The sequence below is a fragment of the Dermacentor variabilis genome, chromosome 2 (genome assembly GCF_050947875.1).
Source record: "Dermacentor variabilis isolate Ectoservices chromosome 2, ASM5094787v1, whole genome shotgun sequence".
In the NCBI taxonomy this organism is placed as follows: Eukaryota; Metazoa; Arthropoda; class Arachnida; order Ixodida; family Ixodidae; genus Dermacentor; species Dermacentor variabilis.
This window is the reverse complement of record NC_134569.1, coordinates 53,384,110-53,408,100: the sequence shown is the minus strand read 5'-3', so window position 1 is coordinate 53,408,100 and position 23,991 is coordinate 53,384,110. Positions and strand designations below refer to the sequence as shown.

The 23,991-nt window shown below is 45.1% G+C and overlaps 1 protein-coding gene across 10 annotated transcripts in view; it reads right to left on the bottom strand.

Annotated features, from left to right (window-relative positions):
• Rbcn-3A (rabconnectin-3 alpha) overlaps positions 1–23,991 on the bottom strand; it is a 184,406-nt gene that overhangs the window by 50,912 nt on the left and 109,503 nt on the right. For all 10 annotated transcript variants that reach the window (XM_075680510.1, XM_075680519.1, XM_075680514.1 and 7 more), the window contains 5 exons: positions 23,191–23,459; positions 18,812–18,888; positions 17,258–17,414; positions 11,967–12,268; positions 4,832–4,960 (listed from right to left, as the gene is read on the bottom strand). In XM_075680510.1, the coding sequence (XP_075536625.1) occupies positions 4,832–4,960; positions 11,967–12,268; positions 17,258–17,414; positions 18,812–18,888; positions 23,191–23,459 (934 nt within the window). The remainder of the gene's footprint in view (positions 1–4,831; positions 4,961–11,966; positions 12,269–17,257; positions 17,415–18,811; positions 18,889–23,190; positions 23,460–23,991) is intronic.

Sequence of the window (23,991 nt, the reverse complement as noted above, 5' to 3'; positions counted from 1 at the left end):
ATCGGCTAACAGCGAGGACATCCCGCGCGCGCCGACCCATGCTTCTGCGAGACTGTCTCGCGTGGCCGCCTTCGAACGCGCCACCGTTGGCGTGACCGTACACGCGAACGACCAGGCGTTGGGATCCAGCACGGGGCGAACATATTCGCTCGCTATCCGGTCCCGGTGAGTCGGACTTCTAGATTTGTCGCGCGCCCATCGGCATGTTTTGTGGATAGCAACTCGGCTAGCAGGAATTGATCTATGAAAGGTGCAATAAATGCCCTTGTGACTGTTTGCACTACTGTGTTGTCGTTCCTTTGTCCCAAGAGCATGGGAGGAGAAGCCCACAACCCATAATTTATATTGGACCAAACTTTTGTTATTTCGATTCTGAAATTAGCCTTCGTCAGATAATTTGAACATGACTGGTCATCACATTCGCGCCAGCGCTCGGCCGCAGTGGTGACTCCAATAGCGACACAGTCTATCTTTGCAATACTTAGGGTACAGCGAATGCGTAGACCACGCGTGAACTCCTGTTGAAATTGCCTATTTTCAGGCTGCCCCAACGAGATTTTCAAATGAAAACAGTAGCTCACAATGAATTATTACAGTAATTTATCCGATTATAATGCAGCTTTTTTTTTCTAATAAAATTTGTCCAGAAATTGCTTGGGTGGTGCAATCCTATATGAAACCAAAACTGCATTCGTACCATTTGCAACAACCTACATCATAGCTAGCGTAGCCTGTGCCATCGCCATTGCAATCACAAGATGGCGACCGTGGATGGCATAGAGTTTCTTACTACATTACCTAGAGGGAAATCTGGCGCTGCTGCGCTGTGGTATGCATGGGAATGCCGGTACATTGTGACTTCGGATTGGCATCGTTCTCGTAGAGACAGGACACCTTGAAGACGCGCTTGGCAAGTACCGTTCCGTCTGTCATAATGATTCACTTTCTACTAAAATAGCACGTGAAAAGCTGTTTTAGCTTTATTATTACGCGAAAACATGTTTTGTTTAACTATGAGAACTTGTTATGCGTGTACGCTTATATGTTGCGTAAGAAGTATCAGCGGGCCGCTAAAGTTGGAGGACAGACGACAAGGTTCGCGCTCGCTTTGAAACAGTTGGTCGTTTGTTCTTGCTTTTCTTCGCTTGGTCATGCACTGTGGGGGAGTAAAGATGTAATATGCGTGAATGGAAACATTATATGAAGATTTTACTTTGAGAACGCGTTATTTGCGTAGCCATATCCACGTTTTAGACGAAGCCTCTTACAACACCAGCCAACACGAGCCTCGCAGACACATATACCGTCATTCCCATGACGGCACGGTGCCCTCTTAAGAAACTCCCATAGACGGTGGCGCCAGATTACCTTCTAGGTAATGTAGTGAGAAACTCTATGGTGGATGGTGACCTTCATGAGATAGAATGAGTTTGCACTTAGCATGACTATGACGACGCACCACTTATACTGTAAAATTATGAAAACGCATTCAAACGATAAGTTATTTTACCTGTCCAACTAACAGCAATAAGTCACGTCACATATGTTCTTGGTGCTCCGTAAAATTGCATGCGTCGCAGCACAAACTAGCGAAGTGGTTAATCTAGGCATCCACCACCATCCTGCTTGCGATTGTTGCGGAGTCGTTTGATAAATGCAGACTATCAAATGCGCTATGGACTGTACAGAGGATGATTTCATAGAGAGTGATAAATTGCTGCCTGAAAGTGATGACAATAAATAGTAAAGGGTTCTTGCTTGACACCCCCCCCCCTTTCGGGCTAGGTGAATGGTGGGCAGATTGTTCTAGAAAAACTGGCCACCTTGTGTACGCAATGCCTCATGACTTCGAGCGTACCGGAATCTTGGAAAAACGCTAACATAATCCTAATCCATAAGAAAGGGGACGCCGAAGACTTGAAAAATTACAGACCGATCAGCTTACTGTCCGTTGCCTACAAAGTATTTACTAAGGTAATTGCAAATAGAATCAGGAACACCTTAGAATTCCGTCAACCAAAGGACCAGGCAGGATTCCATAAAGGCTACTCAACAATAGACCATATTCACACTATCAATCAGGTGACAGAAAAATGTGCAGAGTATAACCAACCTTTATATATAGCTTTCATTGATTATTAGAAAGCGTTTGATTCAGTCAGAACCTCAGCAGTCATGGAGGCATTGCGGAATCAGGGTGTACACGAGCCGTATGTAAAAATACTGAAAGATATCTATAGCGGCTCCATAGCCACCGTAGTCCTCCATAAAGAAAGCAACAAAATCCCAATAAAAAAAGGCGTCAGGCAGGGAGATACGATCTCTCCAATGCTATTCACAGCGTGCTTACAGGAGGTATTCAGAGACCTGGATTGGGAAGAATTGGGGCTAAGAGTTAATGGAGAATACCTTAGTAACTTGCGATTCGCTGATGATATTGCCTTGCTTAGTAACTCAGGGGACCAGTGAGCAATGCATGCTCACTGACCTGGAGAGGCAAAGCCGAAGGGTGGGTCTAAAAATTAATCTGCAGAAAACTAAAGTAATGTTTAACAGTCTTGGAAGAGAACAGCAGTTTACGATAGGTAGTGAGGCGCTGGAAGTAGTAAGGGAATACATTTACTTAGGACAGATAGTGACTGCGGATCTGGATCATGAGACTGAAATAATCAGAAGAATAAGAATGGGCTGGGGTGCGTTTGGCAGGCATTCTCAGATCATGAACAGCAGATTGCCATTATCCCTCAAGAGAAAAGTTTATAACAGCTGTGTCTTACCAGTACTCACGTACGGGGCAGAAACCTGGAGGCTTACGAAAAGGGTTCTACTTAAATTGAGGACGACGCAACGAGCTATGGAAAGATGAATGATAGGTGTAACGTTAAGGGATAAGAAAAGAGCAGATTGGGTGAGGGAACAAACGCGAGTTAATGATATCTTAGTTGAAATCAAGAAAAAGAAATGGGCATGGGCAGGACACGTAATGAGGAGGAAAGATAACCGATGGTCATTAAGAGTTACGGAATGGATTCCAAGGGAAGGGAAGTGTAGCAGAGGGCGGCAGAAAGTTAGGTGGGCGGATGAGATTAAGAAGTTTGCAGGGACAACATGGCCACAATTAGTACATGACCGGGGTAGTTGGAGAAGTATGGGAGAGGCCTTTGCCCTACAGTGGGCGTAACCAGGCTGATGATGATGATGATGATGATGAAAAAAAAAAACATTCTGCAGATAGCATATGCTGCTGTGAACATCTCAGCCAAGTTTTGCACTCATGCGTGGCACTTGGGACTCATAAGTGGAGCTCAAAGTCACCTTTTTCTCTAACACTTTCTTTTCAACAGGAGCCTTCTTCTCACCTTCTTCATGGCCACTGTATTTCGTCATATTGCAGATTACCATACATGGCTGCTATTGGCCAATAGCTGACATTAATCAAGAAGCATGGACTGATTATCGTCTGCTCACTCAGCCCCACCTGCCCATATAGGAATGAAACTTTGGCCACAGTGTTTATCGGGGTGTCATAGCCATCGGCTCTCGCTAGTTTCGATTAGCCTGGAACCCTCAACTAGCCTCAAACTTCGCGAAACTGAAGCCCAGACCACACGCGTGCTATGCCTGTCGTGCCTCACGTTGAATAGTGGTTAGCATCTGCAAAAGCGTAATCACTCCCGGACACACCTGGCTAGATGTGCTTCGCATTAAGCTTCATATTAAGTGCTACAAAGTACACAACCTAGATTTGCCTACTATCTGTGCAAGGCAAAGCCACGCTGCACCACATAGCACTGCTAGGCTCGAGCACGTGAGCGTGCACTCCAGTCCTCCGGTGTGCTTACAGTTGCATCTAGCCACACGTGGCTGTGCCTGCTGCATAGCGTAAATACTGCACCTGCCGTGGGGTGTTGCCTGCTCACTGTAACACTGTAGGCGGGGTATCCCCACCCTATTGCAACCGCACTGCTCTGCTTACATTGAGGGTGAATAGGAAAAGTAAATACTGCACTTAAAGTATTTCTGCTCATACTAAGTACTTTTGAAAATATTCTTTCAGTAATATATTTCTGGGAGGTACCATACTCATTTAAACGCATTTTTGGGGCTTCAAAGAAATGTCGTTCAGGGCCCCTTTAAGTAAATAAATTTCCATTCTGTGAAGGTAAGGTTCCTTCAACTATCACCCCACCTGAAGGCTTTCAAATTCATTAAACTAAATTAAATTAATTCTTGTGTTTTACGTGCTAAAACCAAAGTATGATTATGAGGCACCCCATAGTGGGGGACTCTGGAGTAATTCTGACCACCTGGGGTTCTTAAACGTGCATCTAAGGGATGGTACACTGGCATTTTTACATTTTGCCCCAATTGAAATGCCACCACCGTGGCCGGGATTCAATCCCGTGCCCTTGGGCTTAGCAGCGCAATTCAAAAGCCACTACACTACCATGGCAGGTGCTTTTAAATTCACGGGACTAATAGCACCTGTACATGACTACAACAGACGACCACGATGATAAATATTGTCTAGGAAACGAGTCTCTGGCAAAAAGAAAAACAGTACCAGTGCAAGCAGTAAGAACCATGACAGCAGCTTCATGACAGAGAGGGAGAAGTGACAAGTAACATGTACAAGAGTACATGAAACCAACTCTTAGGATGAAGAAATAAAGAAAATTGTAAAAATGACCATGCACAAGAAAAAAGGGGGTTCTTATGACATGCACAAGAAAGCAACATTATACATATGACTTTGTTGTCTTGTATGCATGGAAGAGATCTCTTAGCAACAGTCACTGAGCAGGCAGAAGTAAAAACCACAAGTGATTACCTGTAGAAGGCGGACCGGATCGGCAACTACTGTTTTCTGGCAGGCCACGCTGGCAGCCAAGAGTGGGAGAGTCGTTGGGAAAGGAAGCGGAGACAACAGCTGCTGCTGGGAACGATCTTGCTGCAACTCCTGCGAGAGCAGTCATACCATGACGGACATATGTTGCACATACTCAAATGGTTCTAATAAAGTGACACTAGCACATATCAAGTGGCCTTTATCCCATACAATACTGATTGTACAGGGCCCTTAATATTTCGCTGCGCGTGTTCGAAGAAAGGTTTTGCACGCATTGCTGCACTGTTCTTGCTCAAATTTTGCAGAACGATCACATTTTGGTGCCGACTTCGTTTAGTATAACACTTGGCACAGTTATATGCCTAGTTTTTAGGAAAAAAAAGTGCAAATTTCCCTGCACTTATGGGAACGCAAGCTGCTGCCGTAGCCATAGAAACTCCATGCCTGAAGCCATAGAAACTCCATGCCTGGAACAGGCGACTTCCCTCCCTGAAATGCTGCTTTTTGCAGCTGACGGCAGGCGGTGGCACAAGCTTATGCTTATGCCGTTGCGGCAGCAGCTCACATCACCATAAGTGCAGGCAAATTTGCACTTTTTTCTTAAAAAGCAGGCAATTAACTGTGTCAAGTGTTATACTAAACGAAGTCGACGCCAAAATGTAATTGTTGTGCAAAATTTGAGCAAGAACATTGCAGTGGTGAGTGCAAAACCTTTCTTCGAACACGTGCAGCAATATATTCAGCCCTGTGTTTAGTTATTGTGGACCATCGATTGGTGGGGTTTAACATCCTACACCTGGGCCATAAGAGACGTCACAATAAAGGGCCCTAGATTAATTTTATCTCAGGCTCTTTAAAGGGCCCCTCACCAGGCCCCATTGTAAGTTTTGGTGATATGCTGGAAGTTGTTACGTGTCCTCTAGGGAGCGTTCTGCCGCAAAAAAATTTCAAATTGGCAAAGTAATAGCCGAGATAAAAATATTTCAGTGCCATGAACCCACGCTTTCAGGAGGCAAGCTCCACTGCCAGACACTCTCTCTACTCATCTCATCTAGTCTCCGCAAGCGAAAATCCTTCCCCGCATTCTCCCATACTGGACCTCGAGGATCGCGTGACACATACGCCACGGGCCCCACATTCATTTTTTTTTCTATTTCTTACGGCACGGCGCACTTTCGCTGATGGCAGCGCGCGCGAGCTGTTGTGATTATCTTCAGCATTGCCATTTGTTGGCCGTGTTGGTAAACTGTTAGCTGGCGCTAAATATGCTTTCAGTGATTATCTTGTTTTGCGCAGTGCACGATTTTGCGTGCTGTGCACGAGGACACCTGACTAGCGATAAAATTCAGTGCTACACGAATACTCTCACAGAACATGACTGCACACTGAATACGGTACAAAATGACATAGTTTCGGTGTCTGCGCACGCGCGACTGCACAATGTGGGAACAAGCAGAAGAAATGGAAGTACATCTCTCTTGCTGCAGTGCGAAGTAAAACAAAAACATGCAGACATTCGGTTTGCATGTCTTATTATTTCTCTAAGCTTTAATTCTTCTATTCAAGCCACATATTACACAAATAACAGACAATGACTTGAATAATTCTCGAAGTCACGTGTCACCACGAACAATGTCACAGTGCAAACATGTGTACGTAGGCGCACTGGCATGTGTACGTCGTCCTCCGGCTTGGAGCGGAGCAGCCGCGAGGAGAAAGCAAAACAGTGTTCGGTTTGAAAATTCAGATCTTTCCACGGTGCGTAGCAATGTAATACTTTGCAGAAACGATCGTTATCGTGCAATGTATGCTCTGCGCTTGTCAGCTCAAAATGGTCAGAACTGGTGAGGGGCCCTCCAACATGTACCTTTGTACACAGGGTCTCCAGATTACACACTTCGTGGAATTAAGCCTCCATTGAAAGAAACTGATGCTAAGCAGCAGATGTTATAACCACTGAGACACTGTTGTAGATCTGTTCAAGAGATACATAAAGCTACCATTCTATTGTTTCTGGAGACAACAGGAAAAAAACTGCTCAGCAGAAAACTAATATTCAGGGGTATGCGCATACTCGAATATTCGATATAGAATCAAATAGTGAACGTCTGGATAATTCTATTCGCAAATAGAACATTGAATATTCGACTTTTCAAATAGCCGGTATTTCCAATATTCGGTGAAAGACCCGGCCGTGGTCGGTGCCTTGATGCAATCTCTTTTGGTACAAGGTTTGACTAAGTCGACAGGACCGATGGAAATGATTAACCCTTTAAGGGTCAATTTTTTCCGCCATATGCGACCACCCAGGGTCGATTTTTCTTATTGCAGATTCCAATTCTTCTGAGAGACCTATTTCGAAAAAAATTTACCATAACTTTTTTAGGGTGACCGTAAAGTGAGAAAAAAATATTTTGTGTTGGTATATGTGTACTTTTTATTCATTAATAACAACAAAAAATAAAGGAAATAAACTTATAGGAATTAAAAATTTGATGCATTGTTATAGTTCAAGGCGCAGAATATGCGCACATGAGAATATTTCTTAAGTCTCAAATGTTCCTGCTCTTACACAAATATTTACGTTCACAGCATAGTCGAACTGCAAACGTGACCGCACTCAAGAAAACTGTGTGGTTGTGTGCCTGTCAAAAAAGCAAAACGTGTGACAAACTTCCACTAATATTTATCTTATCACCAACCTGAGGCAATCAGATATCGCGAGTCTCCAAAAAAGAAAGAAAAGGAAACGCATGCACGGCGGCATCCTTCCTATGCTCACCCCTGTGAGCACTAAACGAGCGAGAAACAGGCGGCCGCCCTTTGAGGGATTAGTAACAAGATAGCCATCAGTTTTGCGAATGCAAGAAGCCAAAACAGCCCGGGGAACAAAACCCAAACCGCCACCTGCCCGCGCACGCGCCAATACGTGAGCGGTAGTATATAGATGTGCCGGAGCAAACTAGCTCTAAAACAAACCATGCAACGAAACCCGAGAAAGGGAGGCACGAGAAAAAAATTCCCTCTATTTCCACATAGTGGCAGCACATATCAGGAAAAGAAAAATTTGGAAATTGGTGTGCTTTTTAAACGTACAGACGGCACCGTAAGTATACGGTATTGGCCATTTTGGACTTGTTTGTGGCACCATATATTTATGTCATTGACCCTGGAAGGGTTAATGCAACATGGGCAGAGGGAACAACAAAAACAGTGTGAATGGAAAGCACAGAGCGTGCGTGAAGATCGGGCCGATTAAAGCCACTGGAAGGCTTGCAAATTGTATTGGATACGAGTGCTCAGTGCTCATGCTCACAGTTTGGAGCTTTCTCCACACAGCATGCTCAAGTACACAGACGAATTTGTCACGCGTGCTCGATGTAGTTGCCGGTTGGTTGTCCGTGGACCCAGACATTGAATGCCGCTTCAATGGCTGTTAATTTAACCTGTATGTGTGTTCTCATGAGCAATCACCGATGAGCTACCTATACGAACATGCAGTCAAATCTCATTATAATGAAACAGGAAACAGGATATAAATAAATAATGGATATAATGAAATAAGTGAAGTACCCCTTAAAATCCCCTTAGAGATTCATGTATTGAAAACCTCATTTTAACAAAGTGAAATTGTCCTGCCAATGGATATAACGATCTAGATTAGACTCCTAAACCAAAAAATACCAGACCGTTGAGCGCTGAGTACACCACTTTCCGCAGGATTTGGTACTTGTTTGCTATGGCAGTTCCAAACATCCGCGTCCCTGCACCGAATACGCTGTCGAACAAGACTGGTCTTTCTCACCGCTACGCATACCTGCCTGGGTGTGCGTGCCATGCCACACTGCGCAGCTACACAAGGCAGTGTGAAAAATTAGTGCATTCACTTCTGCGCGGCTCGCCGCACAGGCATGCGCAGCTTGGCGTGGCCTTCGAGATCTCCTCGACGCAAGCTCAGGGGTCGCGCTAGTCTGCGCGATTCGTGCCATGATGCACGGCAGCGTGCAGTGGTGCAAAAGATTAGCGCATTAATTTCTCTCTTTCTCTATGGCGAGCCAAGCAGGCAATTGAAACTGAGCCTGGCCTCAGAGATCTCCCTGGCACAATCTAGGGGGGTCACGCCCAAATTGTACTCTCACTTCATTTCTCCCTGTGGCACACTGCATGGGCTGGCAACAGGATTGCCTACGAGACCGCACTGGCATCGGTGCAATGTCAGAGGTTGCGAGCCGGCCGAGACAAGCCGGTGCGGCGAAGTTCGCTTGCCTCCTTGATCGTACAGCGGAGAGCTGTGTCGTGTGCCACATTATGCTTGACCACAACAAGCATGTGTAAAGCGGATGCGAAAGACCATCACAATGGAACAGAAGGCAGATATCAAAAGGCTGTCACGTCAGGTGCTAGGTCGCATGTTCTAAACTCCAAAGATGCTTTTTCATTCAAAATTCACCGCATGCACGCCCATGTAGCAGTTCTGCAGGCTCCAAAGCAGTTTTTTTATTTCTCTGCTTACAATTGAGCCCCCCATTGGGCATATATCGTAGTAAATGACAATAATGGATATAACGGAGTAACAGATATACAGTAATCCCTTGTTATAACGACATTGCTTACTCGAAATATTGCTTTATTCGCAATTTCTTCCAGTCCCGACCTAAACGCATGCATCTTAAGCCACATTACTCAAAGCGCACGAAGAGCTTGACCCGCTTAGAGCGAAGTGGCAAGCAGAGGCATCGCCGCCGAGAGGAAGCATCGCCGCATGCACAAAAGGGTGGCCGCTGTTGAGCATGCAGTGTCAAATTAATACCACTGATTAATTAGTCTCATGCAGGCAGAGAACAGGCCACAATAGTATGAAACTCACAAACCGATGACCACCTAGTAACGGGTGCCAAGCGAGTGCTGGCTGCTCCCAGCTGTTTACTGCGGAGCGAACAGAAGCTGTAAAATTCCATGGTGCAGCGTGCCCGAACCGTTAATCTCGGACACAATTGGATCGCTGGTGTCCCTCGTGATAGAATCCATGCAAAAATTAAGTATTCCTGACGTTTTGCGATGCCAGCAAATTGTAGTCTCTTGGATGCCGAAAAGTGGCCAAAAGACCGCGGGCAGACTTGTGCAGTGGCATTCCATGGGGTACGCTCGATGAGCGAAGTTTTTCCGTTCTAAAGAGCACTTCTGGCACTGAAATGTGCCCAAAAGTGCAAAAGAAGTGTCTCTCCGATTATAAGTGCCATGTTCGACGTGAGCAGCTACGTTAACAAATCGGGAAGACAACATTGGGGAAGCCAGTCTAGAAAAGCTGGTCTAGAAAAGTTGGCCTAGGAAACCGGACTAGAACTGTAGCATATGCCGGCAGAGTTGGCGTACGCTATAACCATGAATGAAGTCCTGATAATCGAATGAAGAGCTGGCGGCTGTACGAAAGTCTTATTTAAATGAAGAATTATTGTTGGATGGCGCGCCCATTGAGATTGTAACCAAATACAAAGTATTGGGCGTGACGCTGTCAGAAGATATGAACTGGACATATCACATTGAACAAATTATGAAATCATTGTCATCTGCCGCAGGTGCATTGTCCCGTTGCCGTCATTTTTTCCCAGAGAAAGTAAAGTTGTACATATATTATGCCTTGTTTCAATCACATCTGAATTATTGTGCGCTTGTGTGGGCTACCACCACGAAACGTAATCTTCATGCACTTCTTCAACTTCAAAAACGAGCAGTTCGACATGTAGCGAATGTACCTTATTTCCATTCTGCTGCGCAACTTTTTGAAAGTTATAACATAATACAAGTAACTAACATTTACGAATACAGGCTACTGCATTCTTTCTGCTTCGGCTCCGAAAAGTTTCAAATATTAAAAAAAAATACGTCATGACTTGAATATGACAAAAGTGCTGCGCGTACCCGCAGCAAAGACAGGTGGTTAGTACCGTACAGGCGTACAAATTACCTCATGCAGTCGCTAAGACACACGCTACCTTCACTGTTTAATAAATTTGGGAAAGAAATTGTTATGACAAATACCTTGACTCGAAAACAGCTTAGGGCATATTTTTGTAAAGAAATTTTTGAAATGTGATCTTTGTAATTATTGTAAATGTAACCCATTGCATTGTATATTGCATTTGTACTGCTGCCATGTGAGGGCCTTCAGGCACATTCAAGCTGTATGTCGCAGCTTTTCGCCTGGAGGACCCCCAACAAGTTTGTTGGAAATAAAACATTTGATTGATTGATTGATTGATTGATATTGGTCATCTTTACACATTAAGTCTATGGGGCCATTGGTGGTGCCGCGAAGCTGTATGAATTACTGAGCGTGTCCAGATTATCGGTGTCTGATATATCGGTCGGCAACTGTATGTGCATGGGTATCTACAGATTTCGAAAATACAATTCTCAAGAAACATATTTTCTTGCGATTTTTTGGCCGGTAAAACACCTGTCCACGCTTACAAAGAAAAAAAGAAAGAAGTTGGTGAGGTAGTGTAGTCTGTTACAGCAAGTACGTCAGCATCACATTGAAAACTGCTCAGTTAAAGTATAAGTACGAACAAGCAATGTGAATAGATCAGAGGGAGTACTGCCACAATTTCTACTACCACTTGCAGTTGTCAGTCGGTTTAGTTGTGTGACGACTGCAAGTATTCATAGAAATCTGAACATTTGTTGACTTCATGTCCAGCGAGTGGCTGGAGGAGTACATCTAAAACCAAGCCTCTAATTCCCACCTCATCCCTCTAACTCTCTCCTCTGCCTTCAGATACTACAAGCAAGAGAAAGGCACCACATCCCGTCCTTATATTCTTAAGAAGACGTGTTTTTTTCTCTCTCCCTTTTTCTATTACCACTGGTCTTATCAAGGCAGGAACAGAAACGACAAATAAAAATAAAACACAGGCACCAGGCTATGTAATTGGCCCATTCTTCGCATCCATTTTTTTGTTTTCTTTATCTTGCAGCCTGTCCTATGAAGTCATACTGAATGTCAAGGCATTTTTCTGTTTGCAATGTTCATTTGTATTCATCTTGCCCTGTTCATCTGTTGATTCACAGTGTTATGTACGGCCACTGAGCCTCCGTACTCCCCCCCTCCCCTCACCTGCAGTAGCAAGTTGAGCTCCATGCGCACTACGGCCAGGCCTCCCCCGTGGGCTCCATGGAGGCCAGTGTAGGACAGCAGTGTGCGGAGCAGTGCCTCGTTGGCCTTGAGCCACAGCTTGCGGCGGGCAGCACGTACCAGCTTGGCCTCGAAATCCTGCTTGTCTGCAACCAAGATGGCATGCAGAGTGGGCACAGGAGTCCCTGCCTGGGCTCCATCAGCAGTGCTCATGTTGGCCCTGTCTCTTCCTCCAGCTGGTCCTTCCTCACCGGCTGCCTCAGGAAGGATGGATGTGTCCGACACTGCAAACGAGAAAAACAGTCAGTGAGGTTCTCTCACACAGTGACTTCATACAATCATACCCCACAAAGAAACCATAAGGAGTAGAAACTTATTGCTTGACTACAGTCGAAAGCACTTATGACGACACAGGTTTTAACTACATATCGGTATAACAATCAGTAGCCAATGCACCCTAAAATTGGTATGTGTTTAATGGTAAAATAGAATGCTTGCTACAATGCTCCCATGCCGTGTTATCGGTTATAAGAATTAAATTTGGCTACAGGGTGTTACTCCAAAAGAAAAGAGAATACAAAATTATCAAGAAAAAAAGGAAACCAAAGAAAAACATTGCCTCAAATAAAAAAAAGAAAGAAAGAAAACGAGAAAAATAGGGAACAGGAATCGCTTTGCCACCCCTTCCTTTATGCCATGAGCCCCACATGGAACACGTGCCTTCGTCGCAACCCTCTGCTGTCTCCCTTCCACCTTCTTGCCGATGTTGAAGTGCTGGAAGGGAGACCAGAAAGGGGCAACACGTGTGCCGTGCGGTGCGAGTAGCACAAAGGTGGGAGTGGTGAAGCAGCGAGTGTTTTTCTTTTCCTGGATTTCGCATTTCTTTTCTTTTGCAGATACCCAGTAGCCAGATTTAATTGCTATAGCCAATGTGGCATGGGAACATCACAGTAAGCATTTATTTAAAACAGGATACACACAATAGTTCAGGGTGGCGAAGCTGCTCATTGTTACATTAGAGTATCGTTAAAACCAGTAATATGCTATAAGTGGGTTCAACTGTGCTTCTTTCTGTCTAAATAAAATGTTTGAATGTTTGTCCCCTCTGCTCTTTCTCACAAAACCCAGTTATAACAATTATCTGTTATAACAACTGAATTTTCTCGGCACTTGAATATTGTTTAAGTGGGTTTGACTGTATTACAAGCAAGTTGGCACCACACCTGCAAATCAATTCCGCTTCGATGATTTCTTGGGTTAACCGATTGCGAGCCGAGCCGCGCATTGGCGATGCGGCTGTGCCGAGAGACGCGTTAAGACATGACATTAAGCAAAAGAAAGAGAACAGAAAGTCGGACGGTAACTGGCAGTATGTAAAGCAAGCATGCTCAGTTGTCATGGAGATTGTGGCAACAGGACAGCAATGTAATGGTGATGAGTCTGTAGCTTTATCTTCCTCCTAATGGCGCAGATATATGTTGAAGTTTGATTTTGTGGCAATTATTGGGCTGAAGAGTGGAATTAGCTGTTCAATGTTTCTTGCTTTGTAACCTATACAGCATCATGAGTATGTAGCTAACTTTAAGTTAAGCCTTCCATACATATTAAGATAAGCAACAGAAACAGATGCCACTGCCTTTTCTGGTCACACTACTGAACACAGTGCCGCAAGCTGTTGTCTCCAAGGTTAAATCAGTGATGTTGATAAACGTCAGCAAGCACCATCTATCGAACACCAGGTATGCTATTCTCTGCACAACCCCAAAAAAGGTGAGTGAGACACTAAATGGTGATCATTGAGGTGCAGTACACTAATACATCGCTTGACTCATTCGGTAAGTGCATGCAATCATGGTGAATTTCGAACACAGAACACCTATTATCAATTGGCTAGGTCAAGATGAGAAGTAGCATCAGCGAAAAGAGGAAAACAGTGACTTTTCTATTGTGCTCTGACTTTCCAGTTTACAGCAGCAGCTTCATAACCCACCTAATCTCCTTTTTGTTCACATGAAGACTAAACCAAAATTTATTTTGGAAGGACACCCTGATGCAAAACAGTGGCTACAGGCATCACACAGAAAAATGGGAGATTTGCCCACTTCAAATTTTGGGGTTACAGCACAGCATTTGTGATGCACGGGATTGCCAGCAAACATAAAGGAAATTACAAAAAACAGAAAAGTGATACGATTGGTTAAGCCACCTCGAAGCACTTTTTGGAGCAGCTAAAACCTCACTTTGGATTAGCAAATTAACCTTTTGAAGCAGTTACCAAGTACACGTTTTTGCATGCAAATATTTAGTCTAGCTAGAATCACTGGCAGACTACTCTATGAAGGCTTCTGCCCTCTAAAACATACTACATTCACAGTAATTGGCATTATCTAAAACAAAATGCGACACAAATTTGTTTGAAAAAAATGACAACAGTATATTTGAATACATACATCGTACTGCTCACTCTAGACATTAGGTATGCCATTACAACTCAAGCTTTAAGAACTTCCACTTTACAAGACATGGAATCGTACAAGCATCCTTTTTCTTTTCTTCACCTCTATAAAATGTAAAAGACTACATTGTCCTTGACTTGTTAAAATCTCACAATGTGGTTTGCTTATTCTAAATAAAGAATTAAGGCTTCCTGTATGCATATTTACAGCGTGCAGAAACTGCAAAATTGTTACAGTAAAGGAAATAATTCGGACTCTTCGTATTTTACCATCCCCGTTACTCCACTAGATCAACATTAGTTGATTTGTAGGTATTTGGTCGCACACCTACAAACCAAGTCAAGCCCTGCAATTGGGAATCATCGTAAATTGTAAAAGTACATGTAATTAAAAAGCATACTCATATGGTTGAAAAAAAAAGAAAGAAAAATACTGAGATTACACCACCAATGCACACAATTAGGCACTCGTGCCTAATGGCACTACACTGCTTGCTAGAGATACGCTCACTTGAAAAATTGCCCTTCATCATTTGGAGAGCCCATGTCATGCTGCCGCCACATTCTCACAGCCTTCTCCATTTATGTACAGTTTCATGAGAGCTCACTCAACGTGAACACGAGCATTTCCTATTGCATGCGTCCAACAAAACTGCAATGTGTATGGATTTTGAATAAAATACAAATGGATTCTTCACAAAATAAAAGGTTGTTGATATGGCGCAATGCTCTTGATGCAAAAAGGCTTGGGCTTGGGCAACAGATACAACGGCAGTCATTTAATGATGGTGTAATAAATTTTATAGCATTCTTTATCGACAATTTGTGCGTATCGGTGTTAGTATGTGAAGCTTTTGTATAAGTTAGATTGTTCTTATGTGCCGTCAGCCGTTTACACACGAGAAAATGATCCATGAGTGCTCTCACATCACAAGCTGAACGGTGACGCAATTCATGGCAGGGCACGCATCTCTATGTTTGCGATGCTCAAGACGTGGAGTTGAGCCAGGCGTATTTGTAGTTGAGCTGTCAGTACAATTTAGATGGCAACAATGAGCAACAGTATTTTTTAGCTTTGGTGCTAATGGTAAACAGACTCAAATTACGACTACAGCAAGCTGATTCCATCAAGCAGCCACAACTGTGAAATTTTATTTGCTCATCATGCATCACAATGCACCACCTTTTCGCATGCTGTGAAGGCTGTTTTCGATCCGCTGGTCATCACCATCAGCCAAATCCAATATTGTGCTCTGTTCAACTCTGTTCAATACATAGTCACCAGCCTTCAAACATGTTGCGGTGCATTATTATAATCTCATCAGTTTTTTCAACTCCAGAGCCTGCTCGCCTGCCTACTTTCCCGACCACTCAAAATGACACAATTGTGGAAGACTGAATGATTGATTTCAAGCCCTTGTCTTCTTTTTCTCCAAAAGACTTCAAATAGGACGCCTTGGCACAAATTATGCAATGCTTGGCCAAATGTAGCAGGATGTAGCAGCTTTCACCTCTTGAGGCAGTATGGTGAGATGTCCACTGTGATCACATCATTGTCATAAGGAAGGCACTAACAAAGGAACAGGACGCATGCTGTCTGTGGTTTCCTTAAGGCATTTCTTTTCTCTCGTTTCCTTCACTTTAAGCTGGCATTCTCCTACTTAATACCATGTGCCAACTCACCCAACAAGCCACTTATATGAACAGTATTCATTTCTTTGTAGCTTTTTGGCAATACATTGTAGGAGTAGGGAGGTCACATAAAAGAAAAAAAAAGAACAAAATAAATGAAATATCAGGTAGCTTCACTTTACTAAATGTTTTTATCTCTTGCTACAATAGTTCAGTAGTACCATTATAAGATTGCAAAACTATGTAGATTTCTGAGCATGCTGCTATCATAACAGCTTTTCCAAAGGTATTCTACAACAGTTTAGCAGTACCATCACAAGACTGCAAAACTATGCAGTTTTTGAGTATCCATCTATCAAAACAGCATTAGCAGTGGCATTTGAAAGCACAATTTAAGTTGCACATACTAACAGAATATTCTCCAAAATTAGTTGCCAACTTATAAATGCCAACCATAGAGTTATACATACTTTAGAGGAAAGGCAAATATATGGCCACCATCAAACGTTAGTAAGGTAGGTGGGAGTGGTTGCTTTTCCTGGTCTTTGAATTTCCATCTATGACTGGACAATAATTGTTGCCTACCACTGTACTATTATGGAATATCAGACATGCATAAATTATTCATCCCAGTAAAAAAAAATAATAAGAAGAAGTAGAAAAAACAACAGCATAATGAATGTGAGCGTTCAAAATATACTTTTTCTGCCACTTTGGATTGAACTGCTTTATTTATGCACGGTTAGAGCAGAAGTTTGTATAGAAGCTGTTTAGACAAACCTCAGGCTTGCAGAGGTTCACTCATCGTCTACATTAATGTAAAAACAAACAATTTGCACAAACAGCAGATACATGTACATTATGTCATGCAGAACATAGTACAGTCAAATGCCTTTATAACAAAGCGCTTGGGGCCTCCGAAATAATTCGTTATACAGGTGACTTTGTTGTAGAGGCATTCATTGTAGAGGCACTCGACTGTAGTAACAGAGAAGCACAACTCTGTATAATTAAAAAAATTACAAAATGGTCAGTATAAAAAATTTACAATGAAACAATAACAATTAAAAAAAAAAACGACAAGCACTGTGAGAAGACCGTAGAAAATAACAGAACCAGACAATTTCATAGGGACACAACGTTTTCTCAGAAAGTTCACCGTAGAAAAACAACTGAGGTGCCGCACCTGAGGAGCTACCAGGGGCCTGCATAGCAGCACCGTACTGGCACAGTTCCTTGAGTGCTGCCACACAACGCTCGAGCCAGACGTAGAGCTGATGCCTCAGCTGGCCCCCGTCCACCTCAAAGCCTGTGGCCAGTGTGCTCAGCTCCTCCATCATGATCTGAGAATGACCACAAATGGTGGTGACAAAAATGACGGTGGCCCATCGATCACTTCGACAAGTGCCCATTATGCAATGCAAAAGCCACTGAAACTGTCCAGCATCAAAACGTGAGAGGTACGTGGTGCAAAGCGTGAAGATGGACACACCCCAAGAACGAAAAGTGAACAAGCGCCCTCTTTGTAAGAGTGGACAAGTGCTTGCCATCTTTGCACTAACTATATGCCAAGCAGGTTCTCAGCAAGTTCTTTTAATATCAAAAGTACTAGATAATAGTGTGAAGTGCACTATGTGAAACACGTTGCTCGAAAACCTACATGCAATAATGGGGTGTGCTACCAAATCCCACGGCATAAATATCTTGTTTGCTTAACTATAAGCACTCTCTAAAATGCTCATGCTGCTATTATTTCTAATGCCACAGACAAGAGTGCAACTGCATAGCTTTGCTTTTGAGCAAAACTATCCTGCTGAAACAATAATTAGCACAACCGCAAGCTTGCAGGGGCTTGCTACATTGCACACCATGCATGGACATGCACTATGTAGTCAATTTTCAATCACGCTGCAAAAGAAGTGTTATTCCTTTACAAGACCATTCTTAACCCCTTAACTGCGATGACGAGGTAACTCCTCATCACAACGAGCACCTTCTGGTGCCAACGATGAGTTAACTCAGTGTGAACTTTCCACAATCTTCGCACATGCATCCACTTGCAGTTTCTTGTAATTTTGAAAAAAAAGAAAAATAATAAGCGACACTTGCTATTTTTTTCAAGACCAGTAAAAACGCAACAGGCATTCCTGGTATCATATTTTTAAAGAAATATCCGGTGCAAAACATGCAGGTGTCAAAGAAATTTTGCACTTTATACTTTTTTTTTTCAAAATTTGTCATGGCAGTTAAGGGGGGTTAAGAAAGCTTTCTGAAAAAAGAAGACGAAGAAAGAAAGAAAGAAAAGAATTCGCTATATGCATCTTGCTTTCTTGTTGCACTGTATGATGTTATTGCAGGCATGTTACATACCTATGCTTAAAATCTGTTCCAGCAATTGTGCCATGCAGTACTTGCTTTTTTTTCTCAATTTCCTGTGCACATGCAACAAACGCTGTGTTGGCGGGAAGTGCTTATCCTGTCTCCATTTCATCTAGTTCGCATTTCCTGCATGTTGTACAATATGAACCTGCTAGTATAATTCACTCAGTTTTCACAATCCTTTTGAGGTAAACCAAAACACACATTACCATACAGGGATGCAGTGATTGAAAGGGTTAACACGCAGGACAGCCACTAGATGAAGCAAACAATGCGACTCAGCAAGAAAGTGATGGCATATATAAAAGATAACCAAATTTGAATGTTTGTTAATGCTTTTGAACATTGATAAATAGCTCACCTTAAGGCATGCCATGAATTTCAGCTGCTGGGCCATGATGTCTAGTGTCTCCACCCTACTTTGGGCTAGTGTTTCTTCTGAAATGCAAAATAGCAAAAATAGGAATGGTTGCCCACGTTTCAACATAGAAATGACACAAATTATTAGCACCTTATTGTGCTTGTACTGTTCAGTGTATTTGCTGTCTCTACTCAGCCACCTTCAAACAGGCCACTGGTGATATAACTAGGGTTCCATTTGACTTTGCCTTGCCGCTCCTATTGCAATGTGTGGGGATGCGTGACTCTCACGCCTCCCCTGAGATCTAGTTTTCCCGCATGGCTCGTCTCCTGCAGGGCGGCTTCGCCCGCCGCATGGCCTGGCGCCCGCGGCGGTCGGGTGGTAAAAGCGCGGTGCGAGAGATGGCGCGAGCGTCGCGCCGCTGCGGGGTTACTCGGGCGTCGGGAGACAAGGCGCTCGGGCTGTTGGGTTGGAGACAGGAAGGGGGACGGCTGTGCCGCACGTGCAGCGACCCTCTTGCCCGGCGGGTTGGCGCGCGGCGGGGACGTATCCCGCGTGCGCGCCGACCCATGCTTCTGCGAGACCGCCTCGCGTGGCCGCCCTCGAACGCGCCACGATTCGCGTGACCATACACGCGAACGACCAGGCCTTGGGATCCAGCATGGGGCGAACATATTCGCTCGCTTCCGGTCGCGGTGAGTCAGACTTCTAGATTTGTCGCGCGCCCATCGGCATGTTTTGTGGATAGCAACTCGGCTAGCAGGCACTGATCTATGAAAGGTGCAATAAATGCCCTTTTGATTGTTTGCACTACTGTGTTGTCGTTCCTTTGTCCCAAGAGCACGGGTGTGAGAGACCCCACATCTGGCGCCCAACGTGGGGCTCTTGGGGCATCGGACGATAGTTTTAACAGTTTGCTTCGTTCGAGACCTTTGTTTGAACCGAAGCGTAGGCCTAGCGTGAATTTTGATCGCTAGCGTCGGCGGCGTGCTTTCTTGAGCGAGGTGATGGTGGCGGTAGTGTGTTTGAACATGTCAACATGCTAAGCCTTTTCGCAAGTGTTTTTTCTTAATGGCATTCGTCGGTAAGAGAGCCACGTGGTCTGCATCCTGGGAGAGCGAGGCTGAGCGCCCGCAGAGCAGTGGCAAGCCTGAAGCGAGTGAGTACGGAAGCCTCGTGGGTGATCCGAATTTCTTATGTAAATAGCTTCTTCTATCTCTTTGACTCGGATGAAGTCGCGGCTCTGGGAGCCGGGTGGCCGCGGGCCACGGGTGTCACTACGGGCTGACTGGTATTGCGGCCTGGCACCGGGCGCTCCGACACCGTCTGGGACGGTGGGCGCCGTCAACTCGGATGCTTTGTGCACCGAGCGGAGTAGGACCACCTCACAGAGCTAACGTCTCCTCGCGGCTGCCTGTTGCGCTCATTTTGGGTGTTGTTTTTGGATGCCGGTTGTTGTCAGGGTAGCGACGATTTAGGCCTAAGGCTTTACGAAGCTGCCTGTCGCACGTGGAGGGACACAACCTGGTGGACCGTGGCGTTGAGGTGTTGCAATTCGCTTCCCTCATTCTATTTAGCCTCGCACGAACTGAAATTACTCGTTCGACTTAAGAAAGCGAGCTTCGTTCACGTGAACTTAGCATCTCAGTAGCTGCCCGATCTTTTGCTAGCCGAGTTGAACATCGTACCACGTGGGCGATGCGCATGCATAATTCCTCTCCCTTGCACTACTTTAGTGTTTGCCGAGTGTGTTGAGTTTACGCAGCGTGATTGGAGTCACCCCTGGTTTGCCGTCACCTGCACATCGTCTGCTGCTGCCCCGGACTACGATCGAGCCACCCCGGGCGATGGTGATGCTGTGGCCAGTTCGGCGCGGCGACTTCGGCGGCCTCCTGCATCCAGCTCACAACCCTCGGTGGCGGACAAAAGAGCCGGCGGTCACCGACAGCTACGGCGGCTCTTCCCAGCAGGGCGCGTCGGCGCGAGCGACGCTTGTTCGTACCGACTACTGCGTCGTCGTCTCCGGAGTCCTGGCCTGGCATCGTGCCGTCGAGTCTGCAAAGCTGCCGCTGTGACCGGCGGACGCCAGCGGTGCACCCAAGGACAATGTCGGCTCGCATGTTATGGACAGCGTGCGGACATTTCTTCGGCGCGACCACTGTTTAATGTTCTACCTTGTTTGCGAAGCACAGTTTGATGTTAGACCGTGTCACATGTCTCGCCGGAATATGTAGTGATTTAAGGTTGGGGGGATGTGGGGATGCGTGACTCTCACGCCTCCCCTGAGATCTAGTTTTCCCGCATGGCTCGTCTCCTGCAGGGCGGCTTCGCCCGCGGCGGTCGGGTGGTAAAAGCGCGGTGCGAGAGATGGCGCGAGCGTCGCGCCGCTGCGGGGTTACTCGGGCGTCGGGAGACAAGGCGCTCGGGCTGTTGGGTTGGAGACACGAAGGGGGACGGCCGTGCCGCACGTGCAGCGACCCTCTTGCCCGGCGGGTTGGCGCGCGGCGGGGACGTATCCCGCGTGCGCGCCGACCCATGCTTCTGCGAGACCGCCTCGCGTGGCCGCCCTCGAACGCGCCACGATTCGCGTGACCATACACGCGAACGACCAGGCCTTGGGATCCAGCATGGGGCGAACATATTCGCTCGCTTCCGGTCGCGGTGAGTCAGACTTCTAGATTTGTCGCGCGCCCATCGGCATGTTTTGTGGATAGCAACTCGGCTAGCAGGCACTGATCTATGAAAGGTGCAATAAATGCCCTTTTGATTGTTTGCACTACTGTGTTGTCGTTCCTTTGTCCCAAGAGCACGGGTGTGAGAGACCCCACAAATGTTAATGGCCAGCACTGCTGCAAGATCTTGAGCGCACAGGATGGTCCACTCACAGAATATTGCTAAAGGTTCAAGGTTGGATATTTTTTTTTTCACAGCTCAGGCATTTGATGTTTGAGTCCAATGCATAAAATGCCCAATAAATTACGGCCCCAAAAATCTCAGCATTTGTTTTTTACTAAGAGATGACTCAGTTGCTGAGAAGGGTGGAGCTGAATAAAACATCTGTCTCGAAGTCAGCACTGCCACACGACGAAAAAAATTTACATCATTACTAGACTGCAGAGCACAAGAATCTATTTACACTTGCACAAAAGCTTTCTCCTTAATAAAAGTGATGCCTTGGACATTTTAGAACACCAATCTATCATTGATTAATTAACAGAACTGCAGCTGCTTATTATTCAGGCAGCATGCGTTAACTATGGTAAGTGATTACTCACTCACAATATGGCTCAACATCATGCCTACTCTGCTAGGCTAGCTGGCCATGGAAAGCTACACATTGGACTGGTAGATATAAGTTAACAGTGTGTAACTCAGGAAGCCACTCAGCAGGCATATCCTGACACACACATCATGCATTTATCCTTTCTTTTCTTGGCTTTGCTAGAAGCTGCTGCCTCCACAAAAATGCAAGAGCCTGTGTGACAATGCATGCAAAAGTGCACCATGCTTGTGTGTGGAGACATGAGCAAAAAGAAAGGATTTCTGCTTGCAAGTCGAAGGGTATACGCTACAATTGAGAAAGTTGCACTTGAATTAAGTAAATACAGCATACAGCAGAAAAAAAAAGAAAGGAGAGAGAGAGAGGAAAAGGAAGAAGAAAGAAAAAAGAAACAAGCTATTGTAAGAACCTGCACAGCACAGCAGCACAGTTTCTTACAAAAATTACTGGAGGGAACTATGGCGCTAGTGGCTACGGGAGCTACAAATGTGGCTTTTTGGCCATCATGAGAATAATAATAATATTTGGGGTTTTACGTGCCAAAACCACTTTCTGATTATGAGGCACGCCGTAGTGGAGGACTCCGGAAATTTTGACCACCTGGGGTTCTTTAACGTGCACCTAAATCTAAGCACACGGGTGTTTTCGCATTTTGCCCCCATCGAAATGCGGCCGCCGTGGCCGGGATTCGATCCCGCGACCTCGTGCTCAGCAGCCCAACACCATAGCCACTGAGCAACCACGGCGGGTCATCATGAGAATAGTGGGCAGTACATGGAGTTACGTAAACTTCATCTTTTTGGCTTCAAATGGCTTTGTGACTTAAATTGATCATACCTAACAAAATACTGCATCATAAATGCAACAGTTCTGAACAACCATGCATGTGTGCAAAAACTTGTTGCCTTTCTTGAAAATTTCAATAATGCCACAAGAATATCTGAAGCCACCAAGCTCGAAGATTAGACAAATCTATGTAGTATAGTAACTACACACACCATTCCCATGGTAGCTGGGCAACCAGTGGCTGCCTCTACTAATTTTTGTAGGAAACATATGCACAGTAGCAAAAGCCTGCACTGCGGTGCTCTTTACTTGCCTTCTTCTAACTGCTTTGAGCCACTGGTGTTCTCAACGTGAGGACCGGACTGTGCTGGCTGGCTCCAGTCAAAAGAATCTGACTTGGGGGTGGCAGTGCTGGCCAGCGGCTGACTCCAGTCAAAGTTGTCTGCTTTGTTCTTGGGTGCACTCGTGGTGAGGGACTGGCTCCAGTCGAATGCGTCTGCCTTCTGTGCGGCCGCACCCGTGCCAAGAGGCTGGCTCCAGTCAAAGTCCTCTGCCTTTTGTGGAGCCTTTGCCAGAGGTTGACTGGTGACAAAGAGTTTTCAAGAATACACCAGATGAACAGTCACAGACATAAGGGTGATCAGCTGCCTACTGACTAGCCCATACTCCATAGGCACCTTCTACAAAAAATACATCTTGCTTTCCTATGAAAGAGTGAGTGGGAGCTGAAGGTTAAAAAAATGTAATTCTGGGGCTTTACATGCCAAAACCACGATATGATTATGAGGCACGCCGTAGTGGGGTACGGACAGATGGATGGAAAAACTAGTGGAAGACTCTGAATTTATTTCAACGACCTGGGATTCTTCAACGCACACCCAATGCACTGTATGTGGATGTTTTTTGCATTTCACCCCAATCGAAATGCGGCCACCGTGGTCGGGATTTGATCCTGCACCTTTGCGCTTAGATCTGAAGTTTCAGCTACATTAATTCATCTCCCCCCTTATCATGAAAATAAGGTTTATTTCAGTTTGGTTACGGACTAGAATGATCATCTTCATAAAGTCACAGTGTGCATGGCATTACTGTGGCAATGCGAACTGATGAGTGG